Source organism: Mandrillus leucophaeus, unplaced genomic scaffold, assembly GCF_000951045.1.
Source record: "Mandrillus leucophaeus isolate KB7577 unplaced genomic scaffold, Mleu.le_1.0 Scaffold109, whole genome shotgun sequence".
NCBI lineage: Eukaryota > Metazoa > Chordata > Mammalia > Primates > Cercopithecidae > Mandrillus > Mandrillus leucophaeus.
Window position 1 is genome coordinate 1,402,086 of NW_012099098.1, and position 21,827 is coordinate 1,423,912.

Consider the following 21,827-nt stretch of genomic DNA (forward strand, 5'->3'; position numbering starts at 1 on the left):
ACAAGTTGGAAGCAAGGTGGGGACAAGTTGGAAGCAAGGTGGGTTCAGTGCAGGGACTGGGGACTGTGACGTTCCAAGAGGAAGGTGGCTGTGGATGGTGAGAAGCAGCCATATTCCACAGTCCCTGGGAATCTGAGGGAGGGCCTGCCAGATTTGCTGTGACTTGGACGAGGGCATGAGAGAAAGAACCAAGGTCAACCCCAAAGCTTGTGCCGTGGGAGGAGGTCAAGGTCTGAGATGGAAAGACTGAGGCAGGAGCAGTTTGCAGAGAAAGAACAGAGCCCAGTTTTCCATGTGTGGAGTCTGAGATGCGAGTTAGACATCCAGGGCCCTGGAGACAGGGGGAGTTCTGGCTGGAGACATACAGTCGGGAGCCCTTGATATCTAGATGGTATTTAAAGCTGTTGTCTGGACAAGGTTGCCTGGAACAGGCCTTCTCAAACGTTGACGTGCACACAATTCCCATGGGGATCTTGTGAAAATGCAGGTTCGGATCCAGCAGGTCTGGGACAGGACCTAAGAGTTTGCATTTCTTTTTCTTTTTTTTTTTTTGAGATGGAGTTTTGCTCTGTTGTCCAGGCTGGAGTGCAGTGGCGTGATCTAGGCTCACTGAGATCAACCTCCGCCTCCTGGGTTCAAGCGATTCTCCTGCCTCAGCCTCATGAGTAGCTGGGATTACAGGCATGCACCGCCACACCTAATTTTTGTATTTTTAGTAGAGACAGGGTTTCACCATGTTGGCCATGCTGGTCTCGAACTCCTGACCTCAGGTGATCCACCTGCCTCGGTCTCCCAAAGTGCTGGATTACAGGCGTGAGTCACTGTGCTCAATCCTTGCATTTCTTTTTATTAAAATTTTTTCATTTTTTATTTTTATTATTTATTTGAGACAGAGTCTCGCTCTGTCACCCAGGTTGGAGTACAGTGGTGCAATATCATTTCACTGCAACCTCCACCTCCTGGGTTCAAGAGATTCTCCTGTCTCAGCTTCCCAAGTAGATGGGATTACAGGTGCACACCACCACACCTGGCTAATTTTTGCATTTTTAGTTGAGACGGGGTTTCGCTGTGTTGGCCAGTCTGGTCTCAAACTCCTGACCTCATGTGATCCACCCACCTCGGCTTCCCAAAGTGCTGGATTACAGGCGTGAGCCACCGTGCCCAACCCTTGCATTTCTTTTTATTAAATTTTTTTATTTTTTATTTTTATTATTTATTTGAGACAGAGTCTTGCTCTGTCACCCAGGTTGGAGTACAGAGGTGCAATCTCAGTTCACTGCAACCTCCACCTCCTGGGTTCAAGAGATTCTCCTGTCTCAGCTTCCCAAGTAGCTAGGATTACAGGTGCCTACCACCACATCTGGCTAATTTTTGCATTTTTAGTTGAGACGGGGTTTCGCCATGTTGGCCAGTCTGGTCTCAAACTCCTGACCTCATGTGATGCACCCACCTCAGCCTCCCAAAGTGCTGGGATTACAGGTATGAGCCACCACACCCGGCCCTTCATTTTTTATTTTTTAGAGACAAGGTCTTGCTCTGTCACCCAGGCTAGAACGCAGTGATCACAGCTCACCGCAGCCTTGAACTCCTGGGCTCAAGCAATCCTCCTGCCTCAGCCTCCTGAGTAGCTGGGACTGTAGGCTTGAGCCACTAAGCCTGGCTCAAATCTGGATTTATAAGAAGCTTCCAGAAGAAACTAAGACCACACTTTGAGTAGCAACAGTCTAGGGCATTATATTTTATGGCCAAGACTTGTCGGTGGGTAACAAAACCAACAGATAAGCTTGTGACGAGTAGTGAAAGAAAATTCAACAGGCTGGGGGTTATGGGAGGGCATCACAGCCGCAAATCTATCTACAGGACCACAAAACGCTTGTTTCCATTATTTGAGTCTGAGTCCCAGGGTCTGTGCCGGGACGTGACGCCAGGGTCACAAAGGTTTGAGAAAACCTGGCTTGGGAGTGAGGGTAAACAGAGAAGGAAGGGGCCAGGGACCAACCCTGGGGGAACAAGGAGGAACCAGGGAGGAGACAGATAAGGTGACCAGGGAGGTGGGAGGAAAGCCAGGACAGAATGTTCTGGAAGCCAAGGGAAAGAGGCCTGGATTTCAATTATCCTCTGCCTCTTCCCAGCCCTGTGGCCTTGCAAACCTGAGCCTCAGTTTCTTCCATTGTAAAATGCCAACATGACAGCCTCAGCCACTGAAGTGGCTGTCAAGTGGCACTTGGCACAGGGCCAGGCAAGCTCGTGGATAGTGGCGCGATTCCAATTCTTGTCTTGCCCTTTGAACTCCTCCAGACCAGCAGACTGCCCTCCCCTTGTGCAGATGAAGAAACAGAGGCTCAGAAAGTGGAAAGATCTGGCCGGGTGCAGTGGCTCACGCCTGTAATCCCAGCACTTTGGGAGGGTAAGGCGGGTGGGTCACTTGAGGTCAGGAGTTCAAGACCAGCCTGGGCAACAACATGGTGAAATCCCATTTCTACTAAAAGTACAAAAATTAGCCGGGTGTGATGGTACATGTTCCCAGCTACTCGGGAGGCTGAGACAGGAAAATCGCTTGAACCCAGGAAGCGGAGGTTGCAGTGAGCCAAGATCATGCCACTGTACTCCAGCCGGGGTGACAGAGTGAGACTCTGTCTCAAACAAACAAACAAACAAAGATCTTGCCTGAAGCCACCTGGCCAGTGTAGGGCAGAGCCTGGGCACCCTGCTCCACCCTGTGGGTCTGGCCCTGCTGTTATCAACAGCCTCTGGCTGCGGGCCGGTGCTGGAGACGGTCAGCCGCCTGGTGGGTCCCTGGGGGCCGCCTGGAATTCCTTCAGTGGCCAGTGGCCAGGGTGGACGTGCTCCGTCCTTTCCTGCAGTCCTGGCCTTCCTGGCCAGCCAGGAGGAAGAAGGAGCAGAAAGTGTGCATCTGCCCTCTGTGGGGTCCAGGCACAGGGACCTGGCCATCAGCCATGCGTCTCTCGGGCGTGTGGACAGACGGTACCTGAACACATCCGTATCAGCCAGAATCCCGGCAGGAAACAGATGGCACGTTCCAGTAGGATCATTAGAGGAGAGTTTGATGAAGGGTCTGTTTACACAGGTGTGGTTGGGGTGTAGGGAAGCCCCAAGGGACGGTGCAGAACCCCAGGGCTGGCAGCGGCGTGGGCTGTGACCACCCTCAGCCTGAAGAGGCCAGGGGAGGAGCCGAGTCCACAGCCGGACAGGACTGTGTGGAGGGGGTCCCCAACAGGACCATGGCCTTCAGGGGAGGGAGGCCACCAGTATGCATTGGCCCTGCAGGGAAGGGGCTGGAAGATGGACCCTCCTCCTCCTGCCTCCTCTGATCTCTGCAGGGGTGCGGGGTGGTGGGGAAGTGGATGTGTCCCACAGGAGGGAGAGTGCAGCTGACGGACACGGAAGACAGCTACCCCAAGGCCTGTGCCCAGCTGTGAGGCCATGTGGCCATGGGGCTTCCTGGGGCAGGAGACCCAGTCCAGGACTGGCCTTTTCTCCCGGGAACCAACCACAAGAACCACCTCTCTGGGCCTCCATGACTCCCACCCCTTGTCTTCTAGGGTCCCTCATGCTTTCAGCAAATCTATTTCAAGAGCCAAAAGGCCCTGGGCTCTGTGCTGGGGACACAGCAGTGCAAAGGGTGTCAAAGTCTCTTTCCTCGTGCGGCTTCTAGTCGAGTAGAGAGACACGCGCAAATGGCTGCACACAGGCTTGGGTGTGACGGGGAAGGTCAGGGTGCTGTGGGAGCCAGAGGTGATCTCCGCTTCACCCCCCACCCACGGTGGTCCCAATCTCTTCCTTCCTCCATGAGGTGTCTGGAATCAGGGCCCCAGTACTTCCTGGAGTCCACCTGGAGTCTCTCCTGCTTTCTACAGAATCCATTGGGTCTTGTTTACAATGTGGATGGGGATAGACTGTGCAGCGTGGAGGGAAGGGGAGGGAGGGAGGTTTGGGAAGAGCCTCCTGTGGGGTCCCTGTCACTGCCCCAGATGCCCCCAACACCCTGAGATACCCACAGCCCCTGCCACATCTGCCCCTCACTCCAAATTCAGCTCAAGGGGTGGTGGCAGGCAAGGAGGTGAGCTTGGAGCCAGGCAACCCTGGGGTCACCACCCTCCAGCTGGGGTTCCTCCTCTGTAAAGTGGGGGTATAACTGTACCCACCTCCCGGGGTGGCTGTGGGGGTTCAGAGCTGATAAGGTGAACGCCTAGGGCGGGCCCTGGTGCAGAGAGAGTGCTCAGCCCCTAGGGCTGGATTAACTGTCCCTGGGGCACAGATGTTGGTCTGGGGCCTGGGGAAACCTCAGAGCTACCCCTGAAACCCCACCGAGCCACCCTTTGCGTCACGGTGCCCATGGCCTCGTCTCCAGAGTTACAGGAAAAAGCAGAAGAGATGCCCCTCTCAGGGTGGCCCCCCTGGGAGAGGATGCGCTCCCTTGACCTCACAGCCATGCTTGGCTGCAAACTGGCCAGGCAGCCACAAGACTGGGTGAGCAAAACTATCCCTAATCCCCACCCAAAGAGCCACACCAACCCTCCCAGCCCCTGTGACAGCTCCTGCAGAGACATACGCACGGCCTACTCTTGTCACCGGGGCTGGCCAATAAGCACGGAGACGCCAGGCCTCAGACCCCAGACCGACATCCTCCCTCCAGAGGCACCCAGGGCTCCAGCCTTCTCCTCCCTCCCTGGGCCTCAGTTTCTCCACCTGTGACCCAGGGCAGGTAGATTCAGGGAGAAGAACCTTCTGGCTCCATCTCACCGTGGGTCCTGCCAGCACACACAAAGATTTGCTCTCTCAAAGCCCAGCTCTGTCAGCATCCTTCTGCTCAAGAACTCTCATGATGCCCAGTGGCCCTAAGGACAAAGTCCTGGCATTTGAGGCCCTCCCAATGCAAGGCCAGACTCTGCCTTTCCAGTTTCCTGTCCCCACCACACCCCTGCTGGTCCCACGGTGGTCCGACTGCTTCCTGCTTCCGTGCCTTTGCTTAGTCTGGCACCCCTGCCTGGCATGTCCTCCTCACCCCTTCTTTTCCCCACCCCCAACTCACCCCGTCTTTCAAACGGTAGGCCTAAATGCCAACCCCTCCAGGTGGCCCAGGCTTCCTTCTCTGAGTTTCCATGGGCCTGGCCCTGGGTGCTACCTCTTGAGTAGCACCATGGTGGGCACATAGTAGGTGCGCTTACTGTTTGCAGAATGAACATGGGACAGTTTGGGGACTGTCACCCAGCTCAGGGAGCACTGATGGGGAAGCATCTCCCGTATGTCCCAGGGCTCAGTGCTGTAATGTCCTCACCCTCAGAAATCTCATAATGACTTAGCCAGGAAGGCATCGTGCCCCACTTTGCAAGCAGGGGGCGCTGAGAATTGAGGGGCTTTGTCCAAGGTCTCATGGCTCGAGCAAGCAGAGTAGGATTTGAACCCAGGGCCATGTGACTTCAGAAGTGCCATTAAAGTCCCCATCATTTGGAGTTTTCTTTTTTTTTCTTTTTTTGAGACCGAGTCTCACTCCATCATCCAGGCAGGAGTGCAGTGGCCTGATCTCGGCTCACTGCAACCTCTGCCTCCTGGGTTCAAGTGATTCTCTAGCCTCAGCCTCCCAAGTAGCTGGCACTACAGGTGCATGTCACCATGCCCGGCTAATTTTTGTATTTTTAGTAGAGACAGGTTTTCACCATGTTGGTCAGGCTGGTCTTGAACCCCTGACCTCAAGTGATCCACCTGCCTTGGCCTCTCAAAGTGCTGGGATTATAGGCTTGAGCCATTGCACCTGGCCTAGAGCTGTGTTTTGTCCATGAAGGATTTTCCACCCAGGAAGGGGTCAGACATGAAATGTGTGGCCCTGGGCAGCTACTCTGAGCCCAGAGACCCCAGCCGTAGCCACCTTGCTGTGCCACAGTTTTCCCGCCTGCTAGGCAGCCCCATGTCAATTGCACTTAGTAGACCGGGTTTGGTGCCTGGCAAGACATGAGGTGGTGGAGGTGGGCAGGATCCCAGCGCTACCCTCTTCTTGAACCAGTGATCTCAACACATCGGATCTCTGTTTCCTCATCTGCAAAATGGGATCATTGAGCTCAGGGGGTCACAAATTCCACAGGAACTACTTTAGCCAAGCCCAGCCCCGTGAAAGGCCCGCTCGGTGGGCTGTTAGGGTGATTGTTTTCATCTGTGGGGCTGCCTGATGTGTCCCCACCCGCCGGCCTTGGAGAGGGTGGGATGGGAGGGTGGGGTACTTGGGGAGACAAGCCTAGAACCTGGGCCCTCCCACCCCACTGCCTCCCCCCATCCCAGGGCCCCCCACCCAGTGACAAAGCCCGTGGCACTTCCTCTACCCGGTTGGCAGGCGGCCTGGCCCAGCCCCTTCTCTAAGGAAGCGCATTTCCTGCCTCCCTGGGCCGGGCTGGATGAGCCCGGAGCTCCCTGCTGCCGGTCAGACCACAGCCTTCATCTGCGCCCTGGGGCCAGGACTGCTGCCGTCACTGCCATCCACTGGAGCCCAGCACCCCTCCCCGCCCATCCTTCGGAGAGCAACCCCAGCCCAGCCCCGCGTCCCTGTGTCCACTTCTCCTGACCCCTCGGCCGCCACCCCAGAAGGCTGGAGCAGGGACGCCGTCGCTCCGGCCGCCTGCTCCCCTCGGGTCCCCGCGCAAGCCCACGCCGGCCCCGGCGCCCACCCGCAGCCCTGCCTCTGGACACCGGATAAGGCCCAGCGCACAGGACCCCGCGTGGACGGCATGGACCGCGGCGCGCTCCCTCTGGCTGTTGCCCTGCTGCTGGCTGGCTGCAGCCTCAGCCCCACAAGTAGGTGTCCAGGGACCCGGGGTGGGGAGACTCGGCCTCTGGTGCACAGACCAGGCCCCAAGTATTCCCGGCCTCCTTCCTGTATCCTGAGCTCACGCCCAACGGAGTCATCCATGGGGCTTTGGAGGGTCACCGACCCTCCCAGTTTGCTGGAACTAAACGATTATACAGGACTTTCAGTGTTGGAAAGCCTCGGGCAAATTGGGCTGACTCTTTCACTTCAACCCTGGTCTCTGGCGTCTGCTCACCCAGCTGTGTTCCATTACTCCCCGGGAAGCCTAGGTCCTAGAATGCTGTGCAGCCACAGGAGAGTTTCCTGCCCTCTCTGAGCCTTGAGTTTCCCCATGAGGAATGGATGGGAAGGAGGGCCCACAGCCTGGGCTCTGAGCACTGGCTCTGGGTTCAAATGTCACATAGGCACTTCCCTGTGGTGTGATCTTGGGGGACTGCCTTCGGGCCCCTGAGCAAAGCGGGGATGACAACAGACTTCCCTCTCAGAGCTGCTGAGAAGGTTGGTGGTGAGGGATCATTGCAGAGAGGGCTCTGACAGACGGGCCCCTTCTGTGTTGTTTTATTTTTAAGTTCCTCCAGCTCACCTTCCCCAGGGCCTTTGAGTAGCTCCTAAAACCGAACGGGCCAAGGCTGCAGGGCCCTGCTCTGCCTCCCTCCCACCTCCCTGATCTTCAGGAAGGGTGCGGGAGTGGGTGCCGGCCAGGTTAGGGATTCTGTGGGGCTCCTCAGCCTGGGGGGCTCTTCCAAGGGGTCATGGCCTGTGCTGCTTTCTGAAACTGACCAGAGGAGGGGCCATGAGGAGCCAGGGACCCCCAGCCCCACGTCCCACTCCCTATCCCTTGGCCACCTCAAGCCACTGGCTGGTCCTGTGGACAATCCTTTGACCCACCTGCGCATCCAGGGGCTTTCTGATGGATCTGGGGGAAGAGGGGCAGAAGCGAGCTGCGAGTGTGGGGAGGAAGGGGAAGGAAAACAGCGGTGGGGCAGCCACCGTCTCCCCCCGTCCCCACCTGACGGCATTTTAGAGTCCCTCATTCTAGGTCTCTAAAGCTCTGCCCACCACCTGACTGATAGGAAACTGAGTCTCAGACATATTAAGTGACTTAGCAGGGATTTGACTCCTGGCCTGAGGCTCCCTAAATGCTTGCTTCTAGCAAGGTGTGATAGGGCGAACCTTCTTAATGCGGCTCACAACGACCCTGCAAGATGGCTGCCGTCATCGTCCCCATTTTACAGAAGAGAAAATGGAGGCTCTAACCTGCCAAGTTCACACGGCTAAGACGAAGCCCCTACCTAAGCTCCAAGATCTCCCTCCCACGCATTGCTCGCTGCAGTAACACTCTCTTCCTCTTGGTCATTACAGAAAGGTGCATGCAGACATTTAGGGCCTGGTTTTTAAGGAGCAAAGGCAGTGGTGTGCTGGTAAATAATTAACAACGGGGTGGGGGGCTCGGTCTGTAGCGTTTGTGGATTTCCACAGCGTTTAAGTACTCCCACCTGGCTGACTTCAAGCCACCAACTCACCAAGCTTGTGGCTGGGAATCAGTGCCCAGTGCACCTGGCAGTTGGTTCTCCAGAGTCTCTGCAGGCGCAGATCACATCGAGAGCAGAGATGACAGTCAGGGGTGTAAAACGATTAGGAAGAAATGCGTTCGGACATTCATGCTCTTTTAAAAATATATAGTAATAGCTATGTAACAGCCAGTTGGAAAAACTCCTGGAAATGTATCAGTCTGCTTCTATGAACAGGTAGGAGCTGGTCCCAGTGCACCAGGGGTCACAGGCTCAAAGATACAACAGACCATCAACCCAACTCATTTATGGTCTGGGAAGCTGAGGCCCATGGAAGGCAGAGGGGAGCCTGGGGCCAGGGCCTGGAACCCAGATCTCCATGCCGGGGCTGGGGGTAGGAGTGACCCCGACATCCTAGAAATGGGTCTAGAATTTGGGGCCACCACTTGGAAGAATCTCCTAAAACTGTACCTTGCGTGTAACTTGTTACCCTCACAAATCAACCTTCAGAAGTCAGCCTTCTAGAGTTACTCGTCCAACTCCGTAAAGATGTGTGGTCCATGGGTACCTGTTACAAAAATCCAGTAACTGGAAATGATCTAAATGTCCATGAGCAGAGACTCTTAACAAATTACCATGGAGTATCATGCAATAGGCACCAAGAAGACAGAGCTATATGAACACTGCCATGGATGGATGTCGGGGACACACTGTTAGGTGCCCAAACAACAATAATTCCATTTCGGCAACATTAAAATAGTAATAATGTACAATATGCAATAGAGAAAATTCTGGAATAGAATTTTCTATTTAACCCACTCTTACTGTTCTCTGGCCTGGGGTTTTCTCTATGGGACTTTCACTTTCTTTTTAACATTTTTTTTGAGATGGAGTCTTGCTCTTGTCACCCAGGCTGCAGTATAATGGCACAATCTAGGCTCACTGCAACCTCCGCCTCCCGGGTTCAAGCGATTCTCCTGCCTCAACCTCCTGAGTAACTGGGATTACAAGTGCCGGCCACCACACCCGGCTAATTTTTGTATTTTTAGTAGACACGGGGTTTTGCCATGTTGTCCAGGCTGGTCTCGAACTCCTGACCTCGTGATCCACCCACCTCAGCCTCCCAAAGTGCTGGGATTACAGGTGTGAGTCACTGTGTCTGGCTGGGACTTTGACTTTCTAAGACACACTTTCCTGTCATGTTGGGGGTTTTTTTGTTTTGTTTTGTTTTAAGAACAAGCAGTCCAGGTGCAGTGGCTCACACCTGTAACCCCAGCACTTTGGGAGGCTGAGGAGGGTGGATCACCTGAGGTCAGGAGTTCAAGACCAGCCTGACCAACATGGCAAAACCCTGTCTCTACTTAAAATACAAAAATTAGCCAGGCGTGATGGTGGGCGCCTGTAATCCCAGCTACTTGGGAGGCTGAGGCAGGAGAATCGCTTAACCCTGGGAGGCGGAGGTTGCAGTGAGCTGAGATCAAGCCACTGCATTCCAGCCTGGATGATAGAGTGAGACTTTGTATCAAAAAAAAAAGAAAAGAACAAACATGTAGAGATTTTTTTTAAGCAATTAAAATTAACCATATAGCTGCCTCAGCCTGCCCCTAAAAAAAAAAAAAAATAGAGAAAAGGGAAAAAAATTACCTCAGAACTCCTTTATCGATACAGGTACTGTTATTACAGTGGTAGATGGCTTACTAGTTTTTTTTTTTTTTTTTTGACTTTTTAAGCTACTTTTAATCCAGGGGGTCCACATTTCGGGAGTCTTTGGTCTACTTCTTTCGAACCAGGTCTCCATGTTGTCCTGTGAACTCCATGACCATCCTCTTGCAGTTCTGGAATATTCTGTCCCATCAACCTGTCACTGTTTGCTTAGCAGATCCCTTATTGTTAAATATTTAGGTGGTTTCTCCTTTGTTCTAGTTATAAATACCACCGCCATGCACAGTTTTGGTACGTGCGCCTTTTCCTGTATTTTGGATTATTTCATGTGGATTGCGTCCCTGCAGCAGGGTTGCAGGGGCTGGTGGCCCATGCTGGGCGACTGGGATTGAAGAGTGTTCGTGGGTGTGGAGGATCCTTTGCTGGAGGACTTGAAGTCCCCATGCTGCTGGCTGTCTGTGTCGGGGTCTGGGACTCGCTGGAGAAGGGTCAGTGGTGCAAGGCTGAGACCTCAAACGCCCATCTCTTAGAGGCTGCGTTCCCATTTGCTGGGAGGAAAAGGAGGCTGGAGCAGGAGCCATGTGAACGAGGAGAGGGTGGGCTCCCCAAGACATGGGGAACGTGACTATTAGGATTCTCCCTCACCTCAGCCAGACAGATGTGACCCAGAGGAACAGAGTGACTTGCTTGTGGTCACAGACGGGTTGGTGCTGGGCCCTCTGGTGACAGACCCATTCGTTTGCCCCAGGGCTGGAGGTGGATCTGAGCAAGAGTGAGGCGGCCACCTCCCCTCTGTCCCCAGCGTGTCAGGCAGAGGGCCAGCTCCTCCTGGCCTGTATCCCTAGTTTACAGATGAGAAAATTGAGGCTTGGGACAAATGATAGGTCCAAATTTCAACTCCAGGCTGTCTGCTTCCAAATTCAGCTTCTTTTCCCCACAACTTTTGTGGCCTGGATGCTGGAGACCTGGAGAACTGTTTACCCTGGCTCTGGGACCCCGCTTCCTAGTTCCAGCCCAGGCTTTGGGGCACCAGCCTTGGAGGCTGAAGGGGACCCTCATCTAGGGCTCAGCTGGCTTCAACCCCTGTGGCAGGGGTGGAGATGGGGTAAAGAGATGGTATAACAACTGACATTTATTCAGCACTTACAGTATGCTAGACACTGCTCTAAGTATGTGTACTGTCAGACTTAACGCTTGCAAAAGCCCTACAAAGGAGACACCCTTTCTGCCCTTATTTGACAGATGGGGAGACTGAGGCACTCGTATAACTCAGTCAGGTGACAGAATTTACCCAAGTAACACTGCCCTGAAATGAGCCGCTGGGGCATGAGCCCTGGGCCTAATCACTGCAGTGTGCTACCGCAGTGGAGAGAATGAGGAGCTTCCTGTTGCCTGATCTTCTCCCCGCAGGCACTGAGCCTTCTCCCTGGTCTCCATAACAGCCCTCCCATCCGGGGCACAACCCCTGGGACCCTGCCTTTACCTTCAGCAGCCCCATCTATGCCCTGCCGTCTCTTCCTGCCTTCATCCTTAGGTGAAACCTCAGACTGTCAGACCCCCAGTAGAACTTAGAATATGTCCTATCCACCCCTCCCTCTTCCCTACCCACTAGCCATGGGGAAGCAGAGTCCCAGAATGGTGGGGGGGACTTGATGTGGGTCACCCAGCAGGTCAGAGGCAGCCCTGACCAGCCAGTTCCACAAATGGATGTTTGTGGTGTTAGAAACAAAATGCTTGTTCCTCAGTGCCGCAAAGAAATAGCACTCAAACATAAATTTCATTTTTCAGCAAGGCAATTTTTACTTCTATACAAGGGTGCGACTCAAGAATGGAGTAATGGCGAGAGCACACCTGAACAAGGGAGGGAAAGGGGTTCTTATTCCTGACGCAGGTAGCCCCTACTGCTGCGTCTTTCCCCTATTGGCTAAGGTTGGACCTCACAGTCTAAGCTAATTCCAATTGGCTATTTTAGAGAGAGCAAGGGTATGAGCCAGAGTGGCGGGGTGAGTAGTTTGGCAGGAAGGATGGTTTGGAACAGGTCACTAAAGGTGACTTAGGTCAAAGCAGGTGACCAGGATGAGTCAGGACAGAGCAGGTGACCAGGGGAACAGATGTGAACTACTGATTAAAACTGGTGGAAAAGGTTGTTTACTGAAACTACGAGGAAGTTAAACTTTAAAATGGGGGACAAAGAACTGAACATACTGACATACTGATTCTCTGAAGAGAAATCTAGAACTCACTGTATCCAACAGTGGAAATGGATGTTTGCTCTGAGCCCTGGACTAAGTGATTGGAACATGGAATGGTGTGGACTCTCCTTGTCCTGGAGAAACTCACTGTCTGCTGGGAGTGCAGACACACTGGCAAATCAAAACAGCACACCTGGGCATGTATGGGTCTCCAAGGACATCCAAGGACAGATGCACCTAAGAAAGGAGGGACCGGCTTCAATGAGATTTTCAGGACAGGGTTTTAAAGGATGACTAGAAGTTGGCTAGGGGCTGGGCATGGTGGCTCATGCCTGTAATCCCAATGTTTTGGGAGGCTAAGGTGGGAGGATCACTTGAAGCCAGGCGTTCAAGACCAGCCTGGGCAACATAGTGAGACTCTTTCTCCACAAACATTTTTAAAACTGAGTCAGGCATAATGACTCATACCGGTAGCTGCTTGGGAGGCTGAGGCAGAGGATTGCTTGAGGCCAAGAGGTGGAGGCTACAGTGAGTTATGATTGCACCACTGCACTCCAGCCTGGGCAAGTGAACAAGACCCCGACTCTCCAAAAAAAAAAAAAAAAAAAAGGCCAGATGGTCAAACAAAGGATGAGCGTTGATCTGGGAAAGGGCATGGCAGGGATAGGAAGCGAGGTGTGTTTAGGGGAAGAGCCCACATCTCCCCTGACTGGGCATAAATAATTGTGACGGTTGTCACCAGTTCCTGAGCAACCCCCACTTCTCAGGATCCGGTCTAGTGCTGTGCAGGGGTAATTTACTGGCCTGCTTGCCGACTCCACAGGAAGCTGTTATGATGACCTTCATCCCCATGTTACAGATGAGAATACTGAGGATGGAAAGGCAGCGGGCGGGTGGAAGAATCAGGACCTGAACCTTTGGCATCTGTCAAATCGCTGTGCTTTTCATCTCTACTGTAGGCTGCAGTGCAGGAACTTGACCCCGCAGGCATGGTGGAACCATGGGGGAGTCCGGGGCCAAGGCGTGCTGAGACCTCCTGGTCGCTGGGGGCAGTGGCTGGGCTGGATGCTGGGAAACCTGGGAGGCTGTAATCGGACCTAAAAAGGGTAAAGAGTGGCCAGGAGGTACTGAACAAGATGGGGCAGGCCTTACAGCAAAAAAGACCCTTGTTAAGGCCGGGCGCAGTGGCTCAAGCCTGTAATCCCAGCACTTTGGGAGGCCGAGATGGGCGGATCATGAGGTCAGGAGATGGAGACCATCCTGGCTAACAAGGTGAAACCCCATCTCTACTAAAAATACAAAAAATTAGCCAGGCGTGGTGGCAGGCGCCTGTAGTCCCAGCTACTCGGGAAGCTGAGGCAGGAGAATGGCGTGAACCCGGGAGCTGGAGCTTGCAGTGAGCTGAGATCGCGTCACTGCACTCCAGCCTGGGCCACAGAGCCAGACTCGGTCTCAAAAAAAAAAAAAAAAAGACCCTTGTTGAAAAGCATCTTCCTTGGGAGGCCGAGACGGGCGGATCGCTTGAGCCCAGGAGTTTGAGACCAGCCTGGGCAATATGGCGAAACCCATTTCTACAAAAATATAAAAATTAGCTGAGTGTGGTGGTCCACCTGTAGTTACTCAGGAGGCTGAGGCATGAGAATTGCTTGAACCTGGGATGGAGATGTTATAGTGAGACGAGATCGAGACACTGTACTCTGGCCTGGGTGACAGAGCGAGACTCTATTTCAGAAAAAAAAAAAAAAAAAAAAGCAGGGGCGGTGGCGGTGCAAGGGGGAAGAAAAGTATCTGTCCTGGTGTGATGAAATAATATTGACAGCTTCTGTGTCTGGGGCACCTACTCAGTACCAGGCACTTGACAGGGGTTACCCCATCAAACTGACACACACAGCCTGCGAATGCCTGCTGCTTGCTGGAGCCAGACTGTCTGGGTTTAAATCCAGGCCCTGACACTTAGTAGCCGGGTCACCTCGGGCACATTCTTGAACCACCCTGGTCTTCAGTTTCCTCGAGTGTGCGTGGGTGTAATAATAGCAGTTGCCTACCTCATAAGGCTGCTGTGAGGATCAAATGAGTTCACTTGTGTAAAGCCTTGAAATGCTACCTAGGCTCCCAGGAAGCATGATGGGAGCATCTGCAGTGATTATTGGTGGCCTGCAAATGGGGAAACTGAGGCTCAGAGAGGTTAGGCTTCTGCTCAAGGTGACCAGCATTTTAAGAGGCAGAGCTGGGATTTGACCCAGGCCATCTGGCTCCAGAGCTGTTTTTCTTGATCATCCTCCAAGGTGCTGGAGGTAGCCGTTTGGAAAGTCTGGGAGGTGCTGTGTGCACGTGGGTGGCGAGGGTGGAGAGGGGACAGTGGTGGGAGGTGGCTCCTGGGTCTCTCACTTGGGGCTCCAGTCACCCAGGCCCCCAGCGGCTCCTCCTCTGACCCAGTCCCGGGAGGCCCTGGCGTTTCCCTTGGTGCCAGGGGATTGTTTTCAACTTGGTCTGGGCCCGCCTCAGGCTCCGGGAGACAGGCCCAGGCGTCACACTCCCTCCTGTCTCCCCATTCTCGTCTGCGGGGTGGGGGCGGCCAGGATTCGAAAAGGCCCCAAAATAAATGGACCTCTTATCTGATCTCCCCGCCAGGCCTGTTATCTGATCATTACATAATGGCCAGGCCTGTGGCCTCTCCCGCTGGCTGACGGCATGGAGGAGGCGGCCCCAGGCGGCCCCAGCAATCCGGGAGGAACTGGGGTTCCTGGAAGTCTGGGGAGGGGGCAGGGAAAGTCCCAAAGGGAAGGAGGGAGCCGCTGCGATAATCTGCAGGCCAGACACTGGGTCATGTCGGGAGACGTGGGTCCCCGGCCCGGCCTGGTCAGCCACGTCCTGTGAGACTTGACCTGTCCCGCCCCTCCAGGCCTCAGTCTCCCCATCTGAGTAGGAGGGGCTTAAACTAGGTAAGAGCCAAGGAACCTGTGCTCACTGATGACAAAAGGAGAGGGTGGGGAGAACATGAGGGCTGGTGGGTCAGAGGGGCTGGAGACAGGAGATGGTACCGGCCCTTGATTTTGTTGGGGTAAGAGAGACCCCAGTGACCTCTCCATCCAGAAGGACCGTCACCTGGAGGCCACCCCATCCCGCCACTACACCCCACCCCACCCCTTAGACCAGTCAATTCTACAGTGACTGAAGTCAGTAAAATAACTATTTAAGAGAGCTGCCGGCCAGGCATGCTGGCTCACACGTGGTGGCTCACACCTGTAATCCTAGCACTTTGAGAGGCTAAGGTGAGAGGATTGCTTGAGCTCAGGAGTTTGACACCAGCCTGAGCAACATAGCGAGACCCAGTCTCTACTGCAAATTTTAAAAATTAGTCAGGCGTGGTGGCGCACAACTGTAGTCCCAATGACTAGGGAAGCTGAGGCAGGAGGATCGCTGGAACCCAGGAGCTCAAGGCTGTAGTGAGCTGTGATCACACCACTGCACTCTAGCCTAGGAGACAGAGGGCAACCTTGTCTGAAAAATAAATAAATAGAAATTTCAGAAAGAATTGCCATGTACGCAGTCTCAGGGAGTCCTCCCAACCATCTCTGTGGATCATGTAGGCTCTGTTTGTTGTCATTTTACAGACCAGGAATTGAAGCCCCACGGGGTGGAATGACCCACCAAAGCCACATAGCTGGTAAGCACTGGGCCTGAGAGGCAGACCAGGTCAGCCTGGCTCCAGGGAGCTTGTTTTAAACCAAAATGCCACTATGTCCAGGCACTCCAGAGTCCCTGGGACATGTAGGATAGGGCCAGAGAGAGGACATATAAGGCCTGGGCCCCCGTGGCCGTCAGAGGTCCTCATCCAGATCTTCTCCTTCCCAAGACAGAGCTGGGAATGGCGTTGCCATGGCAAGGGGCAGCTATCTCATGTCCTTTGCTGACTTCTGGGGCCCAGAGCCCAGCGTGCTGTGGGAAGGTGAGGACGGAGGCTGGTGAGGCTCCAGACAGCCCAGGATTCAGAAGAAGCCTCCCTGCCCCCTCCTCTGAGCCGGCCTTGGCTGGATATGAGGCCAGTCTCTCCGTGCCCATCTTTGATCTCCAAGAAAACAGGAAGTGAGCGCGACAAGATGGAGACACAAACTTCCAAACAGTCTCCCCTTCTGTCCTCCTTCCCTCCTCCGGAGCCCCCTTCCCCCGGCACATTCCTCAGGACGAGGTGTAGGAACCTCATTTCCTTTTCCGACCCTGCTGGGTCCGGGTGAAATTCCATTCCTTTCCCTCAGGACCTGTGTTTCCGGGCTCTGCGGCCTGCTCCGGCAGCCTCCCTCCAAACCTGGGCCGCCTTCTCGGCTCGCCCTATCCCTTGGGGCTAGGGAACTCTCAACCCCTTCAGACCATTCCTCCCACCACCTTGAGGCACAAGAGAGGAAGCTTTGTCTCCTGATCTCAGCTCCTGCCTTACCATAGGGTTGCCAGATACATCAAATAAAAATAAGCCGTGTGTGGTGGCTCATGCCTGTAATCCCAACACTTTGGGAGGCCAAGGTGGGAGGATCCCTTGAGTCCAGGAGTTCAATACAGCCTGAGCAACATGGTGAAACCTCATCTCTACAAAAATGAAAAAATTAGCTGCGTGTGGCGGTGCATGCCTGTAGTTCCAGCTACTCAGGAGGCTGAGGTGGGAGAATCACTTGAGCCTGGGAGGTCGAGGCTGCAGTGAGCTATGATTTCGCCACTGCACTCCAGCCTGAGCAACAGAGCAGAGTCTGTCAAAAAAAACAAAAAATAGGCCGGGTGCAGTGGCTCATGCTTGTAATCCCAGCACTTTAGGAGGCCAAGACAGGCAGATCACCTGAGGTCGGGAGTTCGAGATGAGCCTGACCAACATGAAGAAGTCCCATCTCTACTAAAAATACAAAAAATTAGCCGGGCATGGTGGCGCACGCCTGTAATCCCAGCTACTCAGGAGGCTGAGGCTGGAGAATCACTTGAACCTGGAAGGCAGAGGTTGCAGTGAGCTGAGACCACGCCATTGCACTCCAGCCTGGGCAACAAGAGCAAAACTCCGTCTAAAAAAAATAAAAATATACAATGAAAAATAATTTTAAAAAATAAATAATAAAAATATGGGAGACTGGCTGGGCGTGGTGGCTCACGCCTGTAATCCCAGCACTTTGGGAGGCCGAAGTGGGCGGATCACCTGAGGTCAGGAGTTCGAGACTAGCCTGACCAACATGGAGAAACCCTGTCTCTACTAAAAATACAAAATTAGCCAGGTGTGGTGGTGCATGCCTGTAACCCCAGCTACTTGGGAGGCTGAGGCAGGAGAATCGTTTGAACCCAGGAGGCGGAGGCTGCAGTGAGCTGAGATCACACCATTGCACTCTAGCCTGGGCAACAAGAGCAAAATTCCATCTCAAAAAATATATATGTATGTATTTATATATGTATATCTATATATGTATATCTGTATATGTGTATATATATCTGTATATGTATATATGTATATCTATATATGTATATGTATATATGTATATATGTATATCTATATGTGTATATATATCTGTGTATATATGTATATATCTATATATGTATATCTATATATGTATATATGTGTGTATATATACACATATATATGAGGCCCAGTGAAATCTGAATTTCAGATAAACAATGAAAATTTAGTATAAGTATGTTCTGTGCAATATTTGCAATATACTAATACTTCAAAAAATTTACTTATTGTTTATCTGAAATTTGAATTTAGCTGGGTGTCCTTTTATTCATCAATCCTTTACGTAGTAACACTGACCTTGGGCAGGAGATGTTTCCTCTCCAAGCCTTGGTTTTTCAATCCATGGAATAAATATAATGATATCCACCTCGTAAGGTGGCTGTGATGGTGCAGGAAAGCCCTTAGCTCATGTCAAGTCCCTAGGAGAAGTTTGGAAAGTAGGAGTCATTGCCATCACCTTATTCTCACCTAGCCTCTTTCTGGATTTCTCCAACAGGTCTTGCAGAAACAGTCCATTGTGACCTTCAGCCTGTGGACCCCGAGAGGGGCAAGGTGACATATACCACTAGCCAGGTCTCGAAGGGCTGCGTGGCTCAGGCGCCCAATGCCATCCTTGAAGTCCATGTCCTCTTCCTGGAGTTCCCAAGGGTGAGTGTCCCATGGCAGGATCGGGTGCGGGCTCAGAGGAAGCTCCAAGGCAGAAGGGGTGAGGGGTGCCTTCCTTGTGGCGTCCCTGGGGCAGTGGCTGAGTCCTCATTAGGCCCCCTGCCAAAAGAGTGATGTGGGCATCTCAAAGGGCCCATAAGAGGTGCCATTTCTAGGGGCAGGGTCTGGATCAGGGCAGTCTTGTGGGTGCCACCACAAGACTCAGGTGGGAAGAGCTGAGTAGAGAAGAGCCAGATGGGTGGGGGCATCAGGCGAGCCTCGTTTATGCACCTCTGATGGTGGAGACCTCACGGAATCTTAGAGGACGCACGCAGCTTCTCTCTAGGGAGCTCGGACTTTGAAAAGTGCTTCTTGGGCCAGCCGTGGTGGCTCACGCCTGTAATCCCAGCACTTTGGGAGGCCGAGGCAGGTGGATCACGACATCAGGAGATCGAGACCATCCTGGCCAACATGGTGAAACCCCGTCTCTACTAAAAATACAAAAATTAGCTGGGCGTGGTGGTGTGTGCCTGCAATCCCAGCTACTCGGGAGGCTGAGGCAGGAGAATTGCTTGAACCAGGGAGTTGGAGGTTGCAGTGAGCTGAGATTGTGCCACTGCACTCCAGCCTGGTGACAGAGTGAGACTCTGTCTCAAAAAATAAATAAATAAATAAATAAATAAAAATACAAAAATTAGCTAGGTATGGTGGGTGCCTGTAATCCCAGCTCTACTTGGGAGGCTGAGGCAGGAGAATCACTTGAACCCAGGAGGCGGAGGTTGCAGTGAGCCGACATTGCACCACCGCACTCAAGCCTGGGTGACAGAGTGAGACCTTGTCTCAAAAAAAAAAAAAAAAGAAAGAAAGAAAAAGAAAAGTGCTTCTCAGTTGAGCCCAGATCTTTCTCCCTGGAATGTCCCCTATTGAACATCTGTGACCCTCAGAGATCCAAAGGCTGCTGCGGCCTGGAGCCGATTCTCCCCAGGAGACCCCCCTCCCAGCCCACCATCAGTTTGTCTGATATGTTTGTCCTGAATATTAATAACATCTTTGTTAAGCGCTATGTGCTAGAGACGGTGCTAGGGCCAACTCTATGCCAGGAATTAAGCATCTCACATGTATTAAGCCTCCCGAGGCTCATCTGCCAGGGTCTGTTATTATCCCCACTTCTTGGAGAAGGAAACTGAGGCTGGCTGAGAGCAGTGGAGTGACATGCCCAGGGCCAGAGTTCACACCAGATCCCTGGGGATGCCAGAGCCAGCCTGCCACTTTGTTTCCCAGGTGGATCTCAGTATTCACGTGGCTTCTGGCCTGGTTGGACTGGAGGTTACACCTGGTTGATGTGGCCTTAGGTCCTGATAACAACTTCGCTGTGTCAGCTCCGGGTAAACTTATGGCCAGTCTGCCCCCGAAACTGTTAAGTTGCCCTGCATTTGTACAGTGATAAGAAAGTGCTCAGACCACCAATATCGGGGGACCCTGCTCCCCACCGCCCTGCCCTCCACGAGGACTGTGGGCTTTGATAACTTCCAAATCATAGATAGTGCCAAACACACTTTGTGTGGTTTTCATAGGCATTGTCATTTTTTTTCAAATTTGGTAATGATATTCAAAATAGGACTGCCTCTGTTAGTTCACGTTGTTTTAACGTTCAGGTCCCTGTGCCTCCTCTGGGTGACTGGGATCCCCCAACTGAATTGTTCAATACTGGGCCAGGGTGAGAGGGGGGCCCCTAGGCAGGTGTCCAGGTCTATGGGAGACAGGCGTGTAGACAGGTGTGTAGATAGCCAGCCAGGATCCAGGGGACTGGTGCATTCTCAGGGGGCACGGGGCCAGGGCACCCCAGCTGCTGCAGGATTAGGCAGGGCTTGTTATGGCCACACCATCCTGAACACACCTGATCTCATCTGATCTTAGAACCTAAGGAGACTTGGGCCTGGAAGAAGCAACGTCATGGATGTCCAGGAGCTCACCAAGGAAGGAGGTGGTGTGGAAGAGCACAGAATAGAGTGAATGCAGAGTCAGAGGGAGCAAGCTCTGTCTGGGGTCATCAGGTGGCAGGAGCTAGAGGTTCCCCAGCAGGACAGGGGAGATGGCAAAGGCTTGTCGCCATATTAAGAAGTTTATCTTTATCCTGTGAGCAGTGACAGTTCTTGGAGGGATTTTAGGGGCACGGCAGGGGGCCACTGTGACTCATGCCATATTCCAAGAATCCCTCAGTTCATGACAACAAAATCTTCCCGTCAGCCTCTGCATCTTCTAGGGAACTCGCTCCAGTGAGCTTCCACCTTTTAATTCAAGGAGCCAGGCTACAAGCTTCAGGGCTTTGAGGGATGTTCATTTGAGGAAGTGGTAGAGACATCTGGGGTCCAGGAAACCCAGGGTTCAGTCCTGGATCTGTCCCTGGCCAGCACCTCGCATAGCATCTGGTGTGCCGAGGGTGGTCCTTCTCCCCACTCACTGGTAGATACACCTTTCTTGGACTCAGGAGCTCGCCTGAGAACACAGAGTAGCAGAATCTGGTCCAGGGACCTGGCTTACACCAAATCACTCTTTTTGTTTGTTGGTATTTTGTTGTTTTTGTTTGTTTGTTTTTGCCTCAGACTCCCAAGTAGCTGGAATTACAGGCGTCCGCCACCACACCCAGCTAATTTTTATATTTTTAGTAGAGATGGGGTTTCACCATGTTGGAGAGGCTAGTTTTGAACTCCTGACCTCAAATGATCCGCCCGCATCGGCCTCCCAGAGTGCAGGGATTACAGGCATGAGCCACTGCGTCCGGCCCCAAATAATGTGTGACTGAATGCATGCATGCGTGCACAAATATGTGCACTGCTGTGTGACGTTGATGCAGGGATTGAGAACACAGGTTCTGGAGCCAGACAGCCCTCCAATTGAACTGCGACTCCACCTCTGAGAGCCACATTACCTTGGGCCACCTCTAAGCTTTGATTTTCCCATGGGAAACCTGGAACCATTCATTAACAGCACCTACCTCCCAGGGGTGTTGTAAGAATCCGGCGGGATGGTGCAAGCAAAACACCGAGCGCCGGACCTGCCCAGAGCGACTACTCAACATATGGTGGCTACGGTTATTGTTATTATTATTTCTCTCTGGGCTCCATTTCTCACCTGTAAACATCCTCATTTTGCCAGGGCTGTTACCGTTTACAGAACGTCTTTGCATCAGTTGAATAATTTGAACCTCAACGGTTATTGCTACAAGATCAATGGGGCAGGCCAGGCATGGTGGCTTATGCCTGTAATCCCATCCCAGCACTTTGGGAGGCTGAGGCAGGCAGATCACTTGAGGTTAGGAGTCTGAGACTAGCCTGGCCAACATGGTGAAACCCCATCTCTACGAAAAATACAAAAATTAGCCAGGTGTGGTGGCAGGTGCCTGTAATCCCAGCTACTAGGGAGGCTGAGGCAAGAGAATCACTTGAATCCGGGAGGCAGAGGTTGCAGTGAGCCGAGTTCGCGCCACTGCACTCCAGCCTGAGTGACAGAGCGAG

The 21,827-nt window shown here is 53.0% G+C and overlaps 1 protein-coding gene across 1 annotated transcript in view; it reads left to right on the top strand.

The window, feature by feature from the left end:
- Positions 1-6,330: 6,330 nt before the first annotated feature.
- Positions 6,331-21,827, top strand: part of ENG (endoglin) — a 62,349-nt gene continuing 46,852 nt past the window's right edge. Inside the window, exons 1-2 of the mRNA XM_011988696.1 lie at positions 6,331-6,804; positions 18,164-18,315. Of these exons, the coding sequence (XP_011844086.1) occupies positions 6,408-6,804; positions 18,164-18,315 (549 nt within the window). The 5' untranslated portion in view covers positions 6,331-6,407. The remainder of the gene's footprint in view (positions 6,805-18,163; positions 18,316-21,827) is intronic.